This window comes from Sminthopsis crassicaudata, chromosome 1 (assembly GCF_048593235.1).
Source record: "Sminthopsis crassicaudata isolate SCR6 chromosome 1, ASM4859323v1, whole genome shotgun sequence".
NCBI lineage: Eukaryota > Metazoa > Chordata > Mammalia > Dasyuromorphia > Dasyuridae > Sminthopsis > Sminthopsis crassicaudata.
The window spans coordinates 297863629-297881057 of NC_133617.1; the positions used below are offsets into that span (position 1 = coordinate 297863629).

At 33.1% G+C, this 17429-nt stretch overlaps 1 protein-coding gene across 1 annotated transcript in view; it reads left to right on the forward strand.

Moving 5' to 3' along the window:
• RALYL (RALY RNA binding protein like) overlaps positions 1-17429 on the forward strand; it is a 758144-nt gene that overhangs the window by 702278 nt on the left and 38437 nt on the right. Inside the window, 2 exon segments of the mRNA XM_074278973.1 lie at positions 1938-1957; positions 1960-2100. Coding sequence (XP_074135074.1) covers positions 1938-1957; positions 1960-2100 — 161 coding nt within the window.

Consider the following 17429-nt stretch of genomic DNA (forward strand, 5'->3'; position numbering starts at 1 on the left):
TTGAACTGTCTTATTTCATCTTTCTTCCCTTCCAAATATCATTCAGCTTTTTTCTCAGAAGGAGTTTATTTCATTTCAGAATATTTTCCCTCTGATTAAAGAAAATCTCTAAGTACCTTGGAGTTGTCTGGCAGTTTTAAAATTAGCTTTATATATTCGTTTTTGTTCCATTGTGTAATGATGTTTTTAAAATTTCCCCAGAGTGTCTTATCGTGAAAGGATTCTTTTTAAAAAAAATGAAATTACTGTATCATTCATTTTTATGCCTAAGAGAAAACTAATTTTCCATACTAATATGTTATATAAGGTTTTTATTTTTGTCCTGTTTTTTTCCTCTTCTGCTCACCATGACATTGGATTATTGCTATTGATTGGCTATTTTTAAAGACAGTATAAAAATTTAATCTACATAATGTGAGTCCAGTATTATATGTAGCCATTGTATTTCTTAAATCAATAACACTATTATCTTTACAATTGATTGTCTAATTATACACCTGGTTGATTGGGCAAGAGTTTCATATTCTGAATTAGAGCCTAGAGTTCCAGGATCAATAAGTTATTTATTTCCTCCTGTTATTTATTGCTAATGATGTTTTTCAGAGGTGTTTTAACAGTACAAACTATGTGCATTCATATGTATTCATCCATACACATATATAATATGTGTATACCTAGATGGAGATGTGTTTTGTACATCTCTTACTATTCAAGGAGAAAATGTGTTTACCATAATTTTTGGCAATAAAACATTTTTATTAATTTATAAGTAAATTTATAGGAATTTATAAGAAGTTTTTCATCCCAATATTGTTTTCTAATAGGACATTTTCATCAACTAATTTTGTACACTGACAAATGCTGGCTGCTTTCTTTCTGTGTTGTAGTTCCTTCATCTGTCATATGAACATAATAATACCTACCCTGCTCTCTGCAAAGGTTGTGAACACAAAAATGATATATGGAAACAGAGACAGAAAACTGATTCACACTAAGTGATATTAATAATGTTTGATATTTGTAGCACGTTGTAACTATATTAAACCATTGTCAGTTCTAAAAAGTAAAGAAATCACTTTTTTTTTCCATATATTTTCTATACCACTTACATAATTTTTCCCAACCAAACACAAGCAATATAGATTTTATACATGTAATGATGCATACACATATAGTAAAAATATTTGAACAGTATATAATGCTAAGTAAATAATTTATATTGTTATTAATTGCCTAGACCTATTCTCAGCATTTAAGAAACATTGCACTAGAACACCCAAAGGAAAACCTATATATCTAAGAAAGAGCCAGGCATAGATCAAGGAGACTAAATTCCCAAGACAGACTTCTGATATGTATTTATAATGTGAGCAGCAGTATATTGTTAACCAGTATGCATGTGCTGAGCACCAACTATGTGCCAAGTAATGTGCTACAAACTCTGTGTGTGTGTGTATAGGAAGATCCTAGACATATGTGTATATTCACCCACACACCCATTATATACATATATACACACACACATATATATATATGTATATATATATATATATATGTGTGTGTGTATATGTATATATGTATGGATGTGTACATAGACATATATCTATGTGTGTACACATGTATAAATACACACATACACACTAATTATATGCTTACTATATACACATATATATGCACACATGCACATGAATTTGGATTGTTCCCCAACTGAATAACACATAGCCATTATATTGTATGTGTTTAATAAATATTTGTTGAATTGAAGTTTACAAAGAACTTACCAGCAACAATTTTTTCAAGCAGGGATGACAACATGAAAAATGCCTTCTAAGAACTAAGTATAAAAGAAGATGTATACAAAATAAATGTCTTACATTTGATTGAATTGAATACTCTAGTATGAAGCCAAATCTAAGCACCAGTTATATTTGTTAAAGGTTGTTTGATTATCATGGGCGTGTCCCCCACCTCCCCGAGCAGTGATACCCCTGAAACGTCCCCGTGTGACTGTGACAGCAACTCGTCGAGGCAAAGGTGTTTTTTCCATGAAAGGGGGATCAAAATCTACATCAAGTGGGACTTCCTCTTCAGGATCAAAATGTGAGTCATTTTCTTCATTATTATTTTCTTTGGGAGAATATTTGAATGTGTTGCATTAGAAAAATATGTCTTATAGATTCAGAATCCTATCATGCATCATTTTGACTTGGTGAAATCATAGCACTCAAAAGGGGACAAAAAATAGGTTTCAGGCTAAAAGATTAGACAATATTCATCATTGCACATCAAAGCCATAGTCTCCACAAGTTGCATGGCAATTTTTCTTAAAGAATGATTATTACTTTAGAATGAATTTGTCTTACCATGATATTTTCAGCTAAACTCAATTTAATATTTTAAATGCCTGCTTCTTTCAAGATGTTGTGATGGTACTGGGGGTACAAAAATTAAAATTTATTTTCCTTAAAGAGTTTTTATCATATTGGATAAGAAAAGAACAATAGCTGGTGGGGCTATCAGAAAAGGTGGAGGTGAACACAGGAGCTGAGCCTTGAAGTAAGGAATTCTAAGTGGCATCAGTGCAGAAGGTATGGAGATTATAAACGGCCTGTGCAAAGTCAGAAAACAGTGGGTAAAATGCTAAGTGTGGGGGCAGCAAATAGACCAATTTGAGTGGGATGTAAAGTATGTTGGTGGAAGTAATATGAAAGGAGTTGCAAAAGATAAGTTACAGATTAACTGGGGTTTGGGACTGAGGACTAAATGAGTTAAAGGGGATGATATTAAATACCATAATAAGAACTTTCTGTTTATACTAGAGGCAATCTGGAGTGATTAAGATTTTTTAATAGGAATATGATATGATCAGACTTATGTCTTAGTAAGATTATTTTGATGGAGGAAGAAACTAGAAGCAGGGAGATCAAAAGGAAACCTATTGTAATAGTGCTGGTAGAAGTGACAAGGGATTGAACTGAGCTATAGCTGTCTTGAGAGAAAAGAAATTGATATATGCTATGGAAGTAGGATTGCCAATATTTCATAACTAGTCCAATGTGGGAATAGTGAAAAAAAGAATCTGATTGGAAGGATGATGGAAACCTGGAGGAGGAGGGAAAATGGTGAGTTAAGTTTTGAGTGTCTGATTTTGTGATGCCTACTAGTTCTCCAAACTGGTAACACAAAATTTAATATATCAGACTCATATAAACTTCAGGAAAACTATTGTATGATCACATATATACTTTACCATAATAGGCTCTTAACAATATAGGATCAAAGGAACATAGAGGGCATACAGTCCAACTCCCCTATTTTACAAATGAGGAAATTGAGTCTCTAAGAATTAAAATGACTTTCCTATGATTACAAAGGTAATAATTACAAGATCTAAACCCAGGACATTTGACCCTAGAATCAGTGTTTTTTTCCACTGTACTAAGTTCTTTAGAGAGTAATTAAAAAAAATAAAATAAAAATAAAAGTTATATCTTCTTATTCTAGAACAATTAATGAGATTTTGAACTGACACTTATCGGACTCTACAATTCCACCCTTATTATCTGATTTTCATTTCTGAGGACAAGATATGTTTGTTTTTCTCCCTCATTGTTTGTGATCTGCTAAGATTAGTTTTTAAGTTCACTCGTCTTTCTGTTATTACTTAAAAATAGTATACTTTACTACTCATAACACTTGGAACATAGGATTTACAGGTGAAAAGACTAAGTAATCCTTAGAAATCACTTAGTAATTGACTCATAGAATCTCAAAGGTAAATGGTCATCTGATTCAATCTGTATTTGAATCACTATAATGAAATATACCTAACCCTCTGAAATTCTACGAGTCAATTCTAAACATCTCTGAATGGTTATATCAAGGCTCCACTTGAAGACATCTCAATATGGTTATATATAGTCAATTATAAACAGGGATGTGTGCGTGTGTGTGTTTGCTACCTAAATCTATAGGCAGTATAGTGAGACATTATGTGAGGTTTAGTCCACTATTGCAGAGAGTAGAAAGAAAGCTATGCTGAAACCCAGCACTAAACTGGGTTTCTCCTCCAGCCTCTAAAAACATTATCAGGTTAGAATTAAGCCTTCCCACCATTCCCCAAAAATGTCTAATAGGACCCTGATAGGGTTCAGAAAGAAATCCACTTTCCTAATCACTCTTAAATATAAATATGGTCCCTAACTTTTACTAGGATCTTAGCCCTTGTCTACCTATCACTGGTTACACAAAAGTTCATCATGAATATTGAGTAAACACATTTATCCAAGAAAAAAAAGCAATAAGAAATTGGAGTTTTACAGATGAGAATATACCAAAAAAATACATAGGAATAAATTACTTCTTCAACTGGAAGCCAGATAAGATCTGAGTTCAAACCAAAAGTGGGAATGATCTCATCAAAAGGACTCAGTTCTCTAGGGTGAACATGATGGGATTCAGCTTCCTCATAAATGTGACTCCTGGGTCTCCCATTAGCCTTTCAAAATACCTCAACCTCTAGCAAAATCCTCTTTGTGTGTTGATGTAGCCAACATTTTCTGGTCAATTAAAGAGTTATATTTAGATGTGTCCACATTGCTTTCCCAAACAAAATGAAGAATCCTAGAAGACAGAGATGCTTTTGCTTCAGGCTTTTTTATTCCTCCCTTAATAAAGTGAAGTGAAAAGTGAAATAGTTATTCATATGTATGTATATATATATTTATGTATATTACCTTTATTCAAGAAGGTGATGTCATGATATGCAAATGAACTGGATTTAAGAGAGGGAAGTTTGTGCAAGGTCATCTGCCTCATTTTCCCCTCCAGAGCCATCTCAATGCAGCCACAAGATTTACCAAGGGTTCTCAAACTACGGCCCATGGGCCAGATGTAGCCCGCTGAGGACGTTTATGTGCCCGCCAGGTTATGGCAAATGGGCTGAGGGGCGGAGACAGAGTGTGAGGTTCTGTTTTTACTATAGTCCAGCCCTCCAACAGTCTGAGGGACAGTGAACTGGCCCCTATTTAAAAAGTTTGAGTACCACTGATAGACAACTGGAGATGGCCCTTCATGCAATGGGAGACCTTGACCTTTTTAAAGTCTTCGACAGGTTTCTGTTTGCTTGAGGTCACATCTATTCCATGATTAAAGCTAGATAGCCGTTGAAGCAAAGAATCTCCTTTTTTACCTAGTCAAAAATAATAATAATCTAAATAAGCAGATAAATCTTGGAGGGGAAGACCCTCAGGATTTTTGGCAAAAACAGAAAAGACTGCTATTTACATTCAATCTGAGTCAATCAAAACCCAAACAATGACCAAATGGGGCTTGACTTGGAGCCCACTGATGGCCAGTCAAAGGGAATCAGAATGGTTTACAACTATTTTTTTAATGATATTACTCCCTAAATTAGTTCACAAATTATACTAATCAAAAATACAAGGTGACAGAGTACAGAAAAATGTAACAAGAAAATTCATGTAGAAGAATAAAAGTTCAGAATCTCAAAATATAAATAATGAAAAAGGTAGAAACAAGGGGAAATAGCTGATGTATATACACATACATATGTGTGTGTTCATATATGCATAAACATATATGGAAGTAGCTATTTCCTGAGCAACGTATTTCACTTTGGGAAGCTTTATTTATTAGAACATTATCTAAATATCAAACTACCATTTGCTTTTCTGCAGCTTTCAATCATTGCTTTTAGTTCTGCTATCTGGGGTCAACCAAAACAAATCAAATTCTATTTCCATCCAGTAGGCCTTTAAATATTTGAAGGCAACTAGCTTGTTTTCTAAGTCTTCTCTAGATTAAACATTGACAATTCCTTCAAATGTTCTCTAGCCCTCTAGTCATCCTGGGAGAGCATCTATTTATTTGTTCATTGTCTTTCTTGAAATGTAGGAAATCTACATTTAGCTTAGAAATCTTAGCTTAATACAAAAATTCAAACAATATCCAATCAGTAAGGATTTGTTAATGTCTTACTAAGTGTCAGCCACTGTACTGCAGATATAAAGAAAATCCCAATAGTCCCTGTTTTCAAGAAGCTTTTATTCTAATAGGGAAGAAAACTAAATAGGTACATACTAGATACCTTAATAGAGAACAGCTTCCTACAAAAGGTAGACTTTGAGTAAAGTCCTAAAAGAAGTCAGGAGTTCTAAAAGGAACAGTTGAGTAGAGAGAATATTCCAGACAAAACAATGACAACAAAGGTATAGATTTAAATTGCTTCTAGTCACAGTATCTCAACATGAGAGTTTCTCAGCTCAAAGTTAGTAGTAGTAGTAGCAGTAGTAGCAATAGAAGCAGCAGTAGTAGTAGTAGTAGTAGTAGTAATAGTAGTATTAGCAGTAGTAGTAGTAATACTAGTAGTAGTAATAGTAGTATTAACAGGAGGAGGAGTAGGAGGAATAGTAGTAGGAGGAAGAGGAATAGTAGTAGTAGCAGTAGTACTAGTAGTAGTAGCAGTAGTAGCAGCAGATAAGTAGTTGTTATGATGGTACTAGTAGTAGCAGTAGCAGTAGTAGTAGTAGTAGTAGCAGCAGCAGAGTAGTAGTAATAGTAGTAATATAATAATGGCACTAGTAGTAGTAGTAGCAGTAGTAGTAGTTGTAGTAATGGTAGTAGTAGCAGTAGTAGAAGCAGTAGTAGTAGTAGTAGTAGTAGTAGTAGTAGTAGTTGTTGTTGTTGTTGTTGTTGTTGTTGTTAATATTTATATATCACTTTGTGCCAGGTACTATGCTAAGGATTTATAATTATTATCTCATTTACTCCTCTCAGCAATCCTGGGTTGTAGGTGTTATTATTATCCCCCTTTTAGAGATGAGGAAACTGAAACAGAATTTAAGTGAATCACCAAAGGTCACATAACTAGCAGATGTCTGAGGCCAGATTTAAACTCAAGTCTTCCTAATTCGAACCCCAGTGATACATCGATTGCACTACTTCACTATACAGGATCATAGTATTTCAAACTAGAAAAAACCTTAAAGATCATTGAGGTTGCCCTGGCTCTCACATAGCAGAATTATAATCATTGAGTTTGATCTTCAACCTTTTCATTTTCTGGATGAGGACATTTAAGAAGTGACACTTTGTACATGTGGCTGAGTGGCAGTTATATAAACAAATAGATAGACCACTAGGCTGGGAATTAGCTAGATGAATTTAGATCCTGCCCTACGTACTTGCTTGCTATAGTTATAATCCTGGGCAAGTAACTCAACATCCCTCAATCTCAATTTTCTTATTTACAAAATGGCACAGATTTCATATGTTATGAGTATTAAATGAAACAATATATAGAAACTGTTTTCCAAAGATTAAAATGATATAAAAATGCTAACTATTATTATTGTTGCTGTTATTCCTATTTTTAAGTTCAGTTTAACTTAAGTTTTAAGTCATTCACTGTAATGGCTTAATATCCTTGAAAACATTCTAATGTTCTGGTATCATGAGAATATATCTAGCTATGTTATGAGCATGATTGTACCTAGAATGAATAAATACAAGAATACTTAAGTGGATATACAGAAAAAAGACTATTTCTGACTAAAATTATTTTCATAGTAAAAAAAATTAAGATGGAGAAATGCTAATCTTGCCATGCAACAATCTTAAATTATGATTCCTACATTCTCTAAAAATGTTAAAATGATGTTCCTGTATTTCCTTCTTGAAGTAGAACCTGAATATTGATTTCCTATAAAGTTTTAAGATATTTCAATGTAACCAAAGTTTAATCATATTAGAGTAATACCTCATTTATTTGACAATCTCAAATTGAACCCATCCTTCAATCTCCACCTTCCACTAAATCCCCTAGTGATTTCTCCTATCTTTGCACCTGCCTAAAATACCCATTTGAAAATCAGTTCTGTGTTGATTGATGATGACTTTTGTTTTGTTGGATTTTTGTTCACCCTTTCTCAAATATATTATAAATTCATTGAGGGTTCAGTTTTATGTTTTTCTCTATCCCTAACAAGGATTTGAATATGGTAGATGATAAATAAATATCTAGAAATATACTGGTTGGTTGAATCTAGACAAAGGAAAAAGAGAGCAATCCAAGATGAAGGAACATTCCTACAATTGTAGCAGAAAATATTTAATCTTCAATAGGGAAAAACAGAAACAAAAATAACACCACAGCCTTTCTATTAATGTCGTAATGGGTTACTTTTTTTCTTCCAAAATTAAATGAAAATTTGTATTTCATCAACCCATGTTTCTCTTGCTTTGGGGTTATAGCATTAGATTATAATATTTGATAGATAAGATCAAAAATATTCAAAGTAGTTTTCATGACACTATCTTTATCCAAACTAAAAAAAAAATGCAGTAGGATAATAAATGGAAATTTCAAGCAAACACCTAATTAAATTTTAATCTTCAAACATAAGCAACAAGTAGAACACTGAAAAAGGAAAGTTCTTTCTAGAGCCAATCTTCATTTATATTTCCTTAAGGTAAATGTACATTAATTCAATTCAATTAATTTAATTTGTTGAACAAGTACTTTGTGTCCAATATTGCATTAGGTGGTATGAAGAAAAAGATATGAGAGAGAGAGAGAGAGAGAGAGAGAGAGAGAGAGAGAGAGAGAGAGAGAGAGACAGAGAGACAGAGAGACAGAGAGACAGAGACAGAGAGACACAGAGAGACAGAGAGAGAGAGACAGAGAAACAGAGAGAGACAGAGAGAGAGAGACACAGAGAGACAGAGAGACAGAGAGAGACAGAGAAACAGAGAGAGAGAGAGACAGAGACAGAGACAGAGAGACAGAGACAGAGAGAGAGAGAGACAGAGAAACAGAGAGAGAGAGAGAGAGAGAGAGAGAGAGAGAGAGAGAGAGAGAGAGAGAGAGAGAGAGAGAACGAACATTTTCTGGGAGCTTAATTTTACTGTGAATGGCAAAAGAAGAGTGCAAGACTGGTTTTTTAAGGAGAAATTTACGGGAAGAGATGTTTTGGGAAACAGAAATTAGCTTTAATTGACACAGATCTGTAGGTAGAAATAAAATCAGAATTAGGTGCCTCAGGAGTTAAAGGTCTTATAGCTTTAGGTCTTCAAACAAAGTCTAGATGGACACTTGTCTTGGAAGTAACAGAAGACACATCTACCTAGGTAGGATTTGGACTAGATATTTTTTGAGGTGTCTTTCAATACTGAGATTGCATTCTAAGCCTTTAATCTCACACCATTTACCACAGTGTTCTGCACATAGTGACACCTATAAAATAATAACTGTCCAAAATCAGGAGTGAGAAAAAGTGAGGAAAATCAGGAAAAGAAAAAGAAAAAGCTACAAGGGGAAGTATTCAAGGGCTTTTTATTACAGAAAAATGACCAAGCATTTATAGCAAATAGCCTAATTCTCTATTGTATTTATATTTGATTTTAATAAAATATTTAGTGTAAGAGAAAATTTGTTTATATTATTCATTTCTATTTATTTAGCTCATAATTCATAGACGTAAAAGTGAAACATTATGTTAGCATAATAGAAATCTAAACAAGATTTTAAAAAACATTTTACAGTGTGTCAGTATTAACAAGAGCAAGATAATTGAGCCTTCATTTGCATAGGAGCATGTCAGACTATTCTGGGCATAGTGGGAGCTGTATCTGAAAGGACTTTTATATAATTAGCCTAGGGAGTGGGTTTAATAATTACCTCAGAGTTTATACCATGAAGTCTGAACTATAAAGCGTTAAATGATTAGTTCAACCAGAAATAGATTTTCAGGTATCCATTTTACTCATTCACTAATGACTTTGGCAGTATTTAATTGTTTGGCAAGTACAGGAGAGGAAATTAATGTTATGGCTTGCATAATTCATCATTTTCAGCATACAGAAGTTTTTTAAACATGATTAAATTCCTCTGAGAAGAAAAACCACATAAAGAGAAAATAAATTAACATGATAACTTCCCAACACTGAATACTGATAAGACTTTTTTGATGGATCAGCGTAAGGTATTCTTGCTTATTTTCATATCACTAAAAAATAGAGTAATAATCATCTCAGTCTTTATTGAATTCAGTCAAATTGTGTAGTCATAAAATAGGTTTTGCAGAAATGCTGACTGCATAAAGGCATTTTAAAAAGAATAATAAATGAGTTATAGGTATAGGCTATAGTTTCTTAATGGTAAAAACAAAACAGAACAAAAACACAAATCACCCTGCAAGAATTCCCTTTTATATAATTTGCATCTAATAAAGTTTTCAGTTCATAGGGCCTCCAGAGACAACCTAGTCCAATATTTACCTGAAGATGAATTTGCTCCTCAGAGCAACAAGTGTTTATCCAGCCTTTGCCTGAAACCACTGAAAAATCACTGAAAAAAACCATTCCATTGTTAGCAAGTTTTTCTTTCTAGTCAACCAGAATTTGCTTCTTTGTTCCTGCCTACATAGTTCTTTCTGTTTCTTTGAAGCATTAGGGGTACAGAGAATGCAGAGTGTTGATTGTTGTCCTTCTTTCTCAAAGAGAACCAAAATGACATCACTATGTTAGAGTCCAGTTACAGAGTGTCTAGCTTGAAAGATCCAAGTTAATTTTTCCTTTAGACATCAGCTATATGGATCTTGTCAAGTCACATACCTTCTCTTATTTGCCTTTGTAAAATGGAAATTATAATAGCACTTACCTCATGAGTTGTGAGAATACAGTGAGGTTACATTTAAAGTGCTTTAAAACCTTAAAATACTATTCAAGTGATAGATATTTTTATTCATGGAGTTCCTAAACCTGTTCCTTCATGGAGCTGTCAACTTGGAATTAATTGAAAAGATGACAGTCTAAAAGAACATCTAGGAGATAAAGTCAATAGAATGCCAGGCCTAAAGTCAGAAAGACTTATCTTCTTGAGTTCAAATGTGGCCTGAGAAACTTATTAGCTGTGTAACCCTGGATAAGTCACTTAACTATTTGCCTCAGTTCCCTCATCTGTAAAATGAACTGAAGAAGGAAATGGCAAACGACTCCACTACCCATTCCAAGAAACTCCAAATTGGGTCACATATAATCAGACAGGCTTGAAATAAATGACTGAACAACAATTAAAATAATCTGAAAGCAAAAAAAAAAAAAAAAAAAAAAAAGGTGGGGGGCAGCTAGGTGGTGCAGTGGATAGAGCACCAGCCTTGAATTCAGGAGGACCAGAGTTCTAATCTGGTCTCAGACACTTAACACTTCCTAGCTGTGTGACCCTGGGCAAGTCACTTAGCCCCAGCCTGGAGGGGGGGGAATGTGGCTACACAGAAAATTAAAAATGATTCAATTCATCAAATACTTGGCATAATATTAAATAAGACAATATTTGTAAAGTTCTTTCAAACATTAAAGCACTATATAAATGCTAGGTGTTATTATTATATTATGATGTCATTCTTAATAGGCAATTTCACTATTAAAATAAAGATGTAAATAAAAAAAAAAAAGTTCCAGAAAGAATTTTTCAGAGACATTTAGCAAATTATTTCATCATGAACTTCAGATATTCAAGTAGGAAGTTGGACTGGTTTATCTCTAAGTGCTTTTCAGCTCTTCCTATGATACCGTGATTTTATATTAATCTATAGCAGATGCAGCAATCTTTATCTCTGTAAAGAAGTCTAACTAAAAAGATTCAGTAAAGTCTTGATTTGGCTAATGCTATGTAATGCTGTCATATAACAAAGATGGTACTTAAAATATTTCTAATCTAGAATGTTCTTATTGGCAAAAATGAATATTACAGTGATGGGCCATGCTTTGGATATTTAAAAAATAAAAATAGCAAAAGAATCTCTAGAAGATACAGTATTTAACAAATATCAAAGATTAGCTGCTTTTCTAGTGTGCTTATGTTGGTCATATCAAAGTGTGTTTTGTCATTTAAATTCATCCTCTAAAACTACAAATATTACTGATTATCTCTGTTATCTGTCCTGAAGTCTCTATTCTCATGCTGCCATGTTGGTAAGGCCATCTGATTGTTTGGCTACCTGGGGTATTTCAGTAACCTTCTAATTGGTTTCCCTACCTGCAGTTTGTCTCTTTAATCCATCCTGCATACCTCTGCCAGATTTATGTGCCTCAAACAATAGTATCAATGCACTACTAATAAACTTTTTTGTTGTTGTTCAGAGCTGTAATTTTATCAGTGCTGGAATCTACTTCCTAGTAAAGAAACTCCCACTAGGTAGATATACAACCATTCTGCCATATATACTCTTAAAGAATTCCTCACACTATTTAGAAGTTATATGACTTCTCTAAGATCACAAAGCCACTGTCAAAGGCAGGAATTAAAAACCAGATCTTTCTGAGTCCAAGAGCCACCACCTCGTCCATCCCACCACATTGTCTCTCTGCGGATCAATTGTAAGAATCCCCCTTTGTCTGCACTTTTCCAGTCTCCTTGATCTGGCATTTAAACTAATCTGCAATGCACCCTAACACTTTATACCTTTCCTCCTCCCCTACCACTATACCTTTGTTTCATTCAGATGGGTCTCTGGGTTGATCTTTAAGTATGGCCTACGCTGGTTCCTAACATTATAAAAATCCCAGTCTTGGACTTCGAAGAGAACTTTAAAGCCATCTAATCCAAACAGTAACTAAAGCATGAATACCATACACAACATCCCCCAACACTTAATCATCCACCCTCATGAAATTTAACTCAATCCAGGACATATTCTTCCATCATTGACTCTTAGTTAAACCTGGGCAGAGGGTCCACCTGATGTTCTGGGCAATTCTTCTTGCTACTTTCCCAGTGAGCTGAAATATTCCTCCTAATAAGCATAAGACAGGCATGTTGCATAATGGACAGAAATCCAGCATCACAATTAGAAAATTTTACATGCAAGTCCAACAACTGACATATTCTGGCTGTTATCCTGGTCAAGTCACTTAACCTCTCACTGTCTTCCAAAGGAATTGCCAATCTATAGAGGAAGTAACCTTACTCCTTAAAATAACAATAATATCAACAATAATAGCTAGCAATTATGTAATACTTAATTAAATTAATATATACATATATTACTAATTCTATAACTTCATACTTATTCTCATTTTTATACCCTTCCTTTAGTATTATACATGAAATATCACCAGACTGCTGAGCTCCCACTTGACCACTGACTAGTACAGTTGGGTTCAAATTAGTTCAAATAATGAACCCAATAAGTGGTCACAGGTATTTGAATTTGCAATTTTTTACATTCTAATTATGTCAAATATTGTAATTGGTTCCAGCCCAATGGATATATGCAGGACAAATTGAAATAATGCCACTACTTCACATGATTCATTATTCATACTAATTGGAACCTAGCTATACCTTCCCCTTCAAAATTACCTTGTATCTGCCTATAAAGAGACAAAATTAACACCCCAGAACAGACTATAGGCTTCTTAAGGAAAAAGACTAGTTCATTTTGTCTTTTTTAGCATCCAACATAGCACACCTGGTATGTAGTAGATACTTCATTAATGATAATAGATAACATTTATATAATGCTTACAAACTGTTAGGCCTTGTGTCAAGTGCTTTACAGTTATTAACTTGGTCCTCATAGCAATCTTATCAATCAGTCATCATTTATTAAAAGTCTACTATGTAGATAGTCTTGTAAAAGAACATCCAGGAGGCCAGTGTTAGTGAACTGAAAAATATGTCAAATATAAGAAAAATGGAAAAAGTAGAAAGGGCTAATTTATCCCCATTTTGCAGAAGAGGAAACTGAAGCAAACAGAGATTAAGTAATTTCCCCAGGGTCACATTCCTAGTAATCATCACCATCATCAAATACACAATGCTTATGTGCCAGATACTGTGCTAAGCACATTAAAATTATTATCTCATTTGATCCTCAAAACAATCCTGAGATTTGAGTGTTATTATTATCCCCATTTAACAGATGAAGAAATTGAGAAAAATGTAAGTTTACTGATTTGCCCAGAGTTACACAGGTAAGGTCTAAGTCCATATTTGAACATTGATCCTCCTGACTCCAGTCCTGAAGCTCTTTCCACTCTGCCTCCTAGCTTCTCCTTGATCTTTGCTTTTTCCTTAATCATCTGATTTTTAAATTGTGGAATCAACTATGGTCACTTTCTCTTTTTCCTTCTTCATCAATATTATTTATAGTTTTATGTTTAAAATTCAATTCTTAAAAAGTTCTTGGTCCCCTTTAAATCAAATTACCCTTTTTAGACTCCTTGGTCATGGAAAGCTTTCTAATTTTTCTCTGAATTCTTAGAAAATTATTTCCCTAAAGTCTAAAGAACAAATCTCATTGATGATTCTTATTCCCTTCCTTTCTGCATAAGGAATTTATAGATTATTGTAGAATGTAAAAATATTTTACTACAATTTTATCTTTTGATACCCATGGATCCCATTATTTTCACTTTGATAACCAAATCCTACTTAATGATCTGAATTAAGCCCACAATATTTAGTCACTAACAAGCTTTTAGTAAGCCTTTAATAAGTAACAATGCTCTCCTTCATCTCCAATCATGGATCTCTCTGGTTTCCTATAAATCCAACTAATATTTAGTAAGCACGTTTACTGTATGCTATAAAAATAAATATTAATCATGATTTGACATTTTACTGCAATTTCTAAGCTGTATCTTTACCAGCATTTTGAAAATATTATTCTAAACTCAAGTCAGATCCTTTCTGGAAGCAATTTAAACACTATTTTGAATGATTTATGTGAAAGGTTATATGAAAGGGAGGAATAGGAAAGATGAAACTAGTGAAAAAGTAAAAAGTATTAGATTATCTGCGCAATTGTCCCAATTCCCTGATAATTTTTACTGAGGTAGATTTGCAGCAAGGTGTAAGAATGAAATGAAGATAAATTCTTTACACAATATAAACTAAAAAAGCAAACACTTTTGATAGACAGACATATTCAATATAGTCTTGTACGCCAATTTCCTTTTCAGATTAGATTTCTTTTCTCAGCATAAAGCAGAAACATCATTTTGCTGGCTAGAACATAATGTAATCTGCTTATATTGTCAAAAATTTTATCAGGAAAAAAACAACCAACTTCTTCAGAGAGAGAACTAAGAAATTTTCTACTTTGTTTCTTTCTCTCTTAAAAAAAATTTAGAGAGGATATTTAGAGGAAATAGTCAAAATAATATGTATAATCTTAAATTTATTCTTTTTTTTCTTTTGGCTTCTAAACAAAGATTAAACAAAGAAAGCTAAAACAAATAATCTCAGGAATTGTGTTAGTTTTCCTCATCACCACTTTACAATGTTTCAAGTGGAAAAACGTAAGTCTAAAACTACCTTACCAGTTAGAGGAACTTACTCAGCATTCCTTATAAAGTAGTCTTTGTGGAAATGAAATTCATAAGCTTCTAGTTGTTGAATGTATTTATGATTTATATCATATTAGAATTTATTCCATATTAGCAGCCAATGTTTTTATTCAACAAGCACTAACTTTTTGAACTCTCTAATGTATTGATCATATAATATAGCCTTATGATCATGTTTGTTGGTAATAATAGTAATATAATAGTAATTTAATGTTATAATAATTTGTAGCTGATATTTATGTGGTACTTTAGGTTTGGTAAAACACTTGACATGTTATTTTGTTTGAGCTTTACGACAATCTTATAAGGTATGTTTTAAAGTATTATTTCTCCATTTACAGGTAAGGCCCAATGAGGTTAAATTATTTTCCTGTGGTTACCAAGTTAATAAGTTTTTTTCCCCTGAGGCAATTGGGGTTAAGTGATTTTCCCAGGGTCAGACAAGATTCTAACTCAGATCTTCCTCCTGATTAAATCTAGAATAGATATTCTCTGGACACAGGCACTTACTGATTGTTTACTATTATTTTTAAAACACCATTTTTATCTATAATTTTCTTTTTTTTAATCTTAAAATTTTCTTCTGTCAATCTTATTTTCCTTAACTGTGCTTCCATCTATTGTGAGCTGCTGTTCATATTTGAACATAGTTAACATGGCAATTGTTCCTGGGCATAAAATGACTAACCCATGGCCAAGAGTTCATTTAATGCTCTAAAATAATTCAATAACAATGACAGAGGAATTTAGTATTTGTTTTAGTAAATAGCACAATAGTTATGCTTAGAACATTATGAATTCTTAGTGTCTAGCAGGAAAGAAAACGAATGAATGATAAAAGAACAAGTTGGAGAGAAAACTTTCTTCTAAATACATTTTAACTGCTCAAAAATAAATTAAATCACAAATAGCTTCCAGACCATAATATATGTTGAGTAAATTTAAAATTCAAGCCTTCTTGATCTTAATCTCTTGCCCAGCTCTTAAACCCAAATGTTAGAAAGACTATAATAACTCATCTGTATAAGAAATAGATTTTGTATGGTTGCCACAATTGCAAAATAATAGTCAAACACTAACTACAAACCACTAATATTACACATCAATCAACCAATATTTACTCAGTGCCTATCATATACAAAAAACTGGACCAACTCTTCTGAGGGGTCCAAAAAAACATATAAGTCCTCTCTGTTCCTAGACAAGTCCTTGGAATCCTGATGAATTAAAGCAACCCATAAATATATATACATATATATATTTGCTTCAGAGAGCAGACCGCATTTCTCTTCAAAACCCTCCTTTTTGCAAGATTATTTCAATTCTTCTGATTATATAATTTATTCCTTTTTTTTTTTTAACAAATTTATTGACCAACAATAACAGCTAAATTGTGTGGACACTGATCTTTTAAACATTACTTTATCAATTTTTATCATTCCTTTTAATTATAAAAAAGCATGACCAGGATTTAAAGAGATTGAATTGGAGTTGTTGCTTATTGTCCAATCCTTTTAAGTCATGTCTAACTGTGACCCCATTTGGGGTTTTCATGGCAAAGATACAGGGGTGGTTTGCCATTTCCTTTTCCAGCTCATTTTACGGATGAGGAATTGAGGCAAAAGAAGTTAAGTGCTTTGCCCTGGCTTATATAATTATTATCTGAGCCCAGATTTGAACTAATGAAACACGTCTTTCTGACTCCAGGCCTAGTATTTTATCTAAACTTAAGAGTAGGAAATAGTGAATTCATGATGAGCTTTGTGATTCTAGGCAAGTCAGTTAACCCCATTTGCCTCAGTTTGTTATCCATAAAATTACCTGAAGAAGGAAATGCCAAACCACTCCATTATCTTTACCAACAGAATCCAAAATGGGATCACAAAAAATTGGATACAACTAAAATGACCCAATGATAACAAAATCAGGTGAACAATACAAACAATTAATTCAAGGGATCTTATAAATTTTCTATTTATTATAGAGCCTCTACTCTCAAATAGTTTACAAGCTAGGTGAGGAGGAGACAGATGTTAAGAAAAAGTAATGAACAC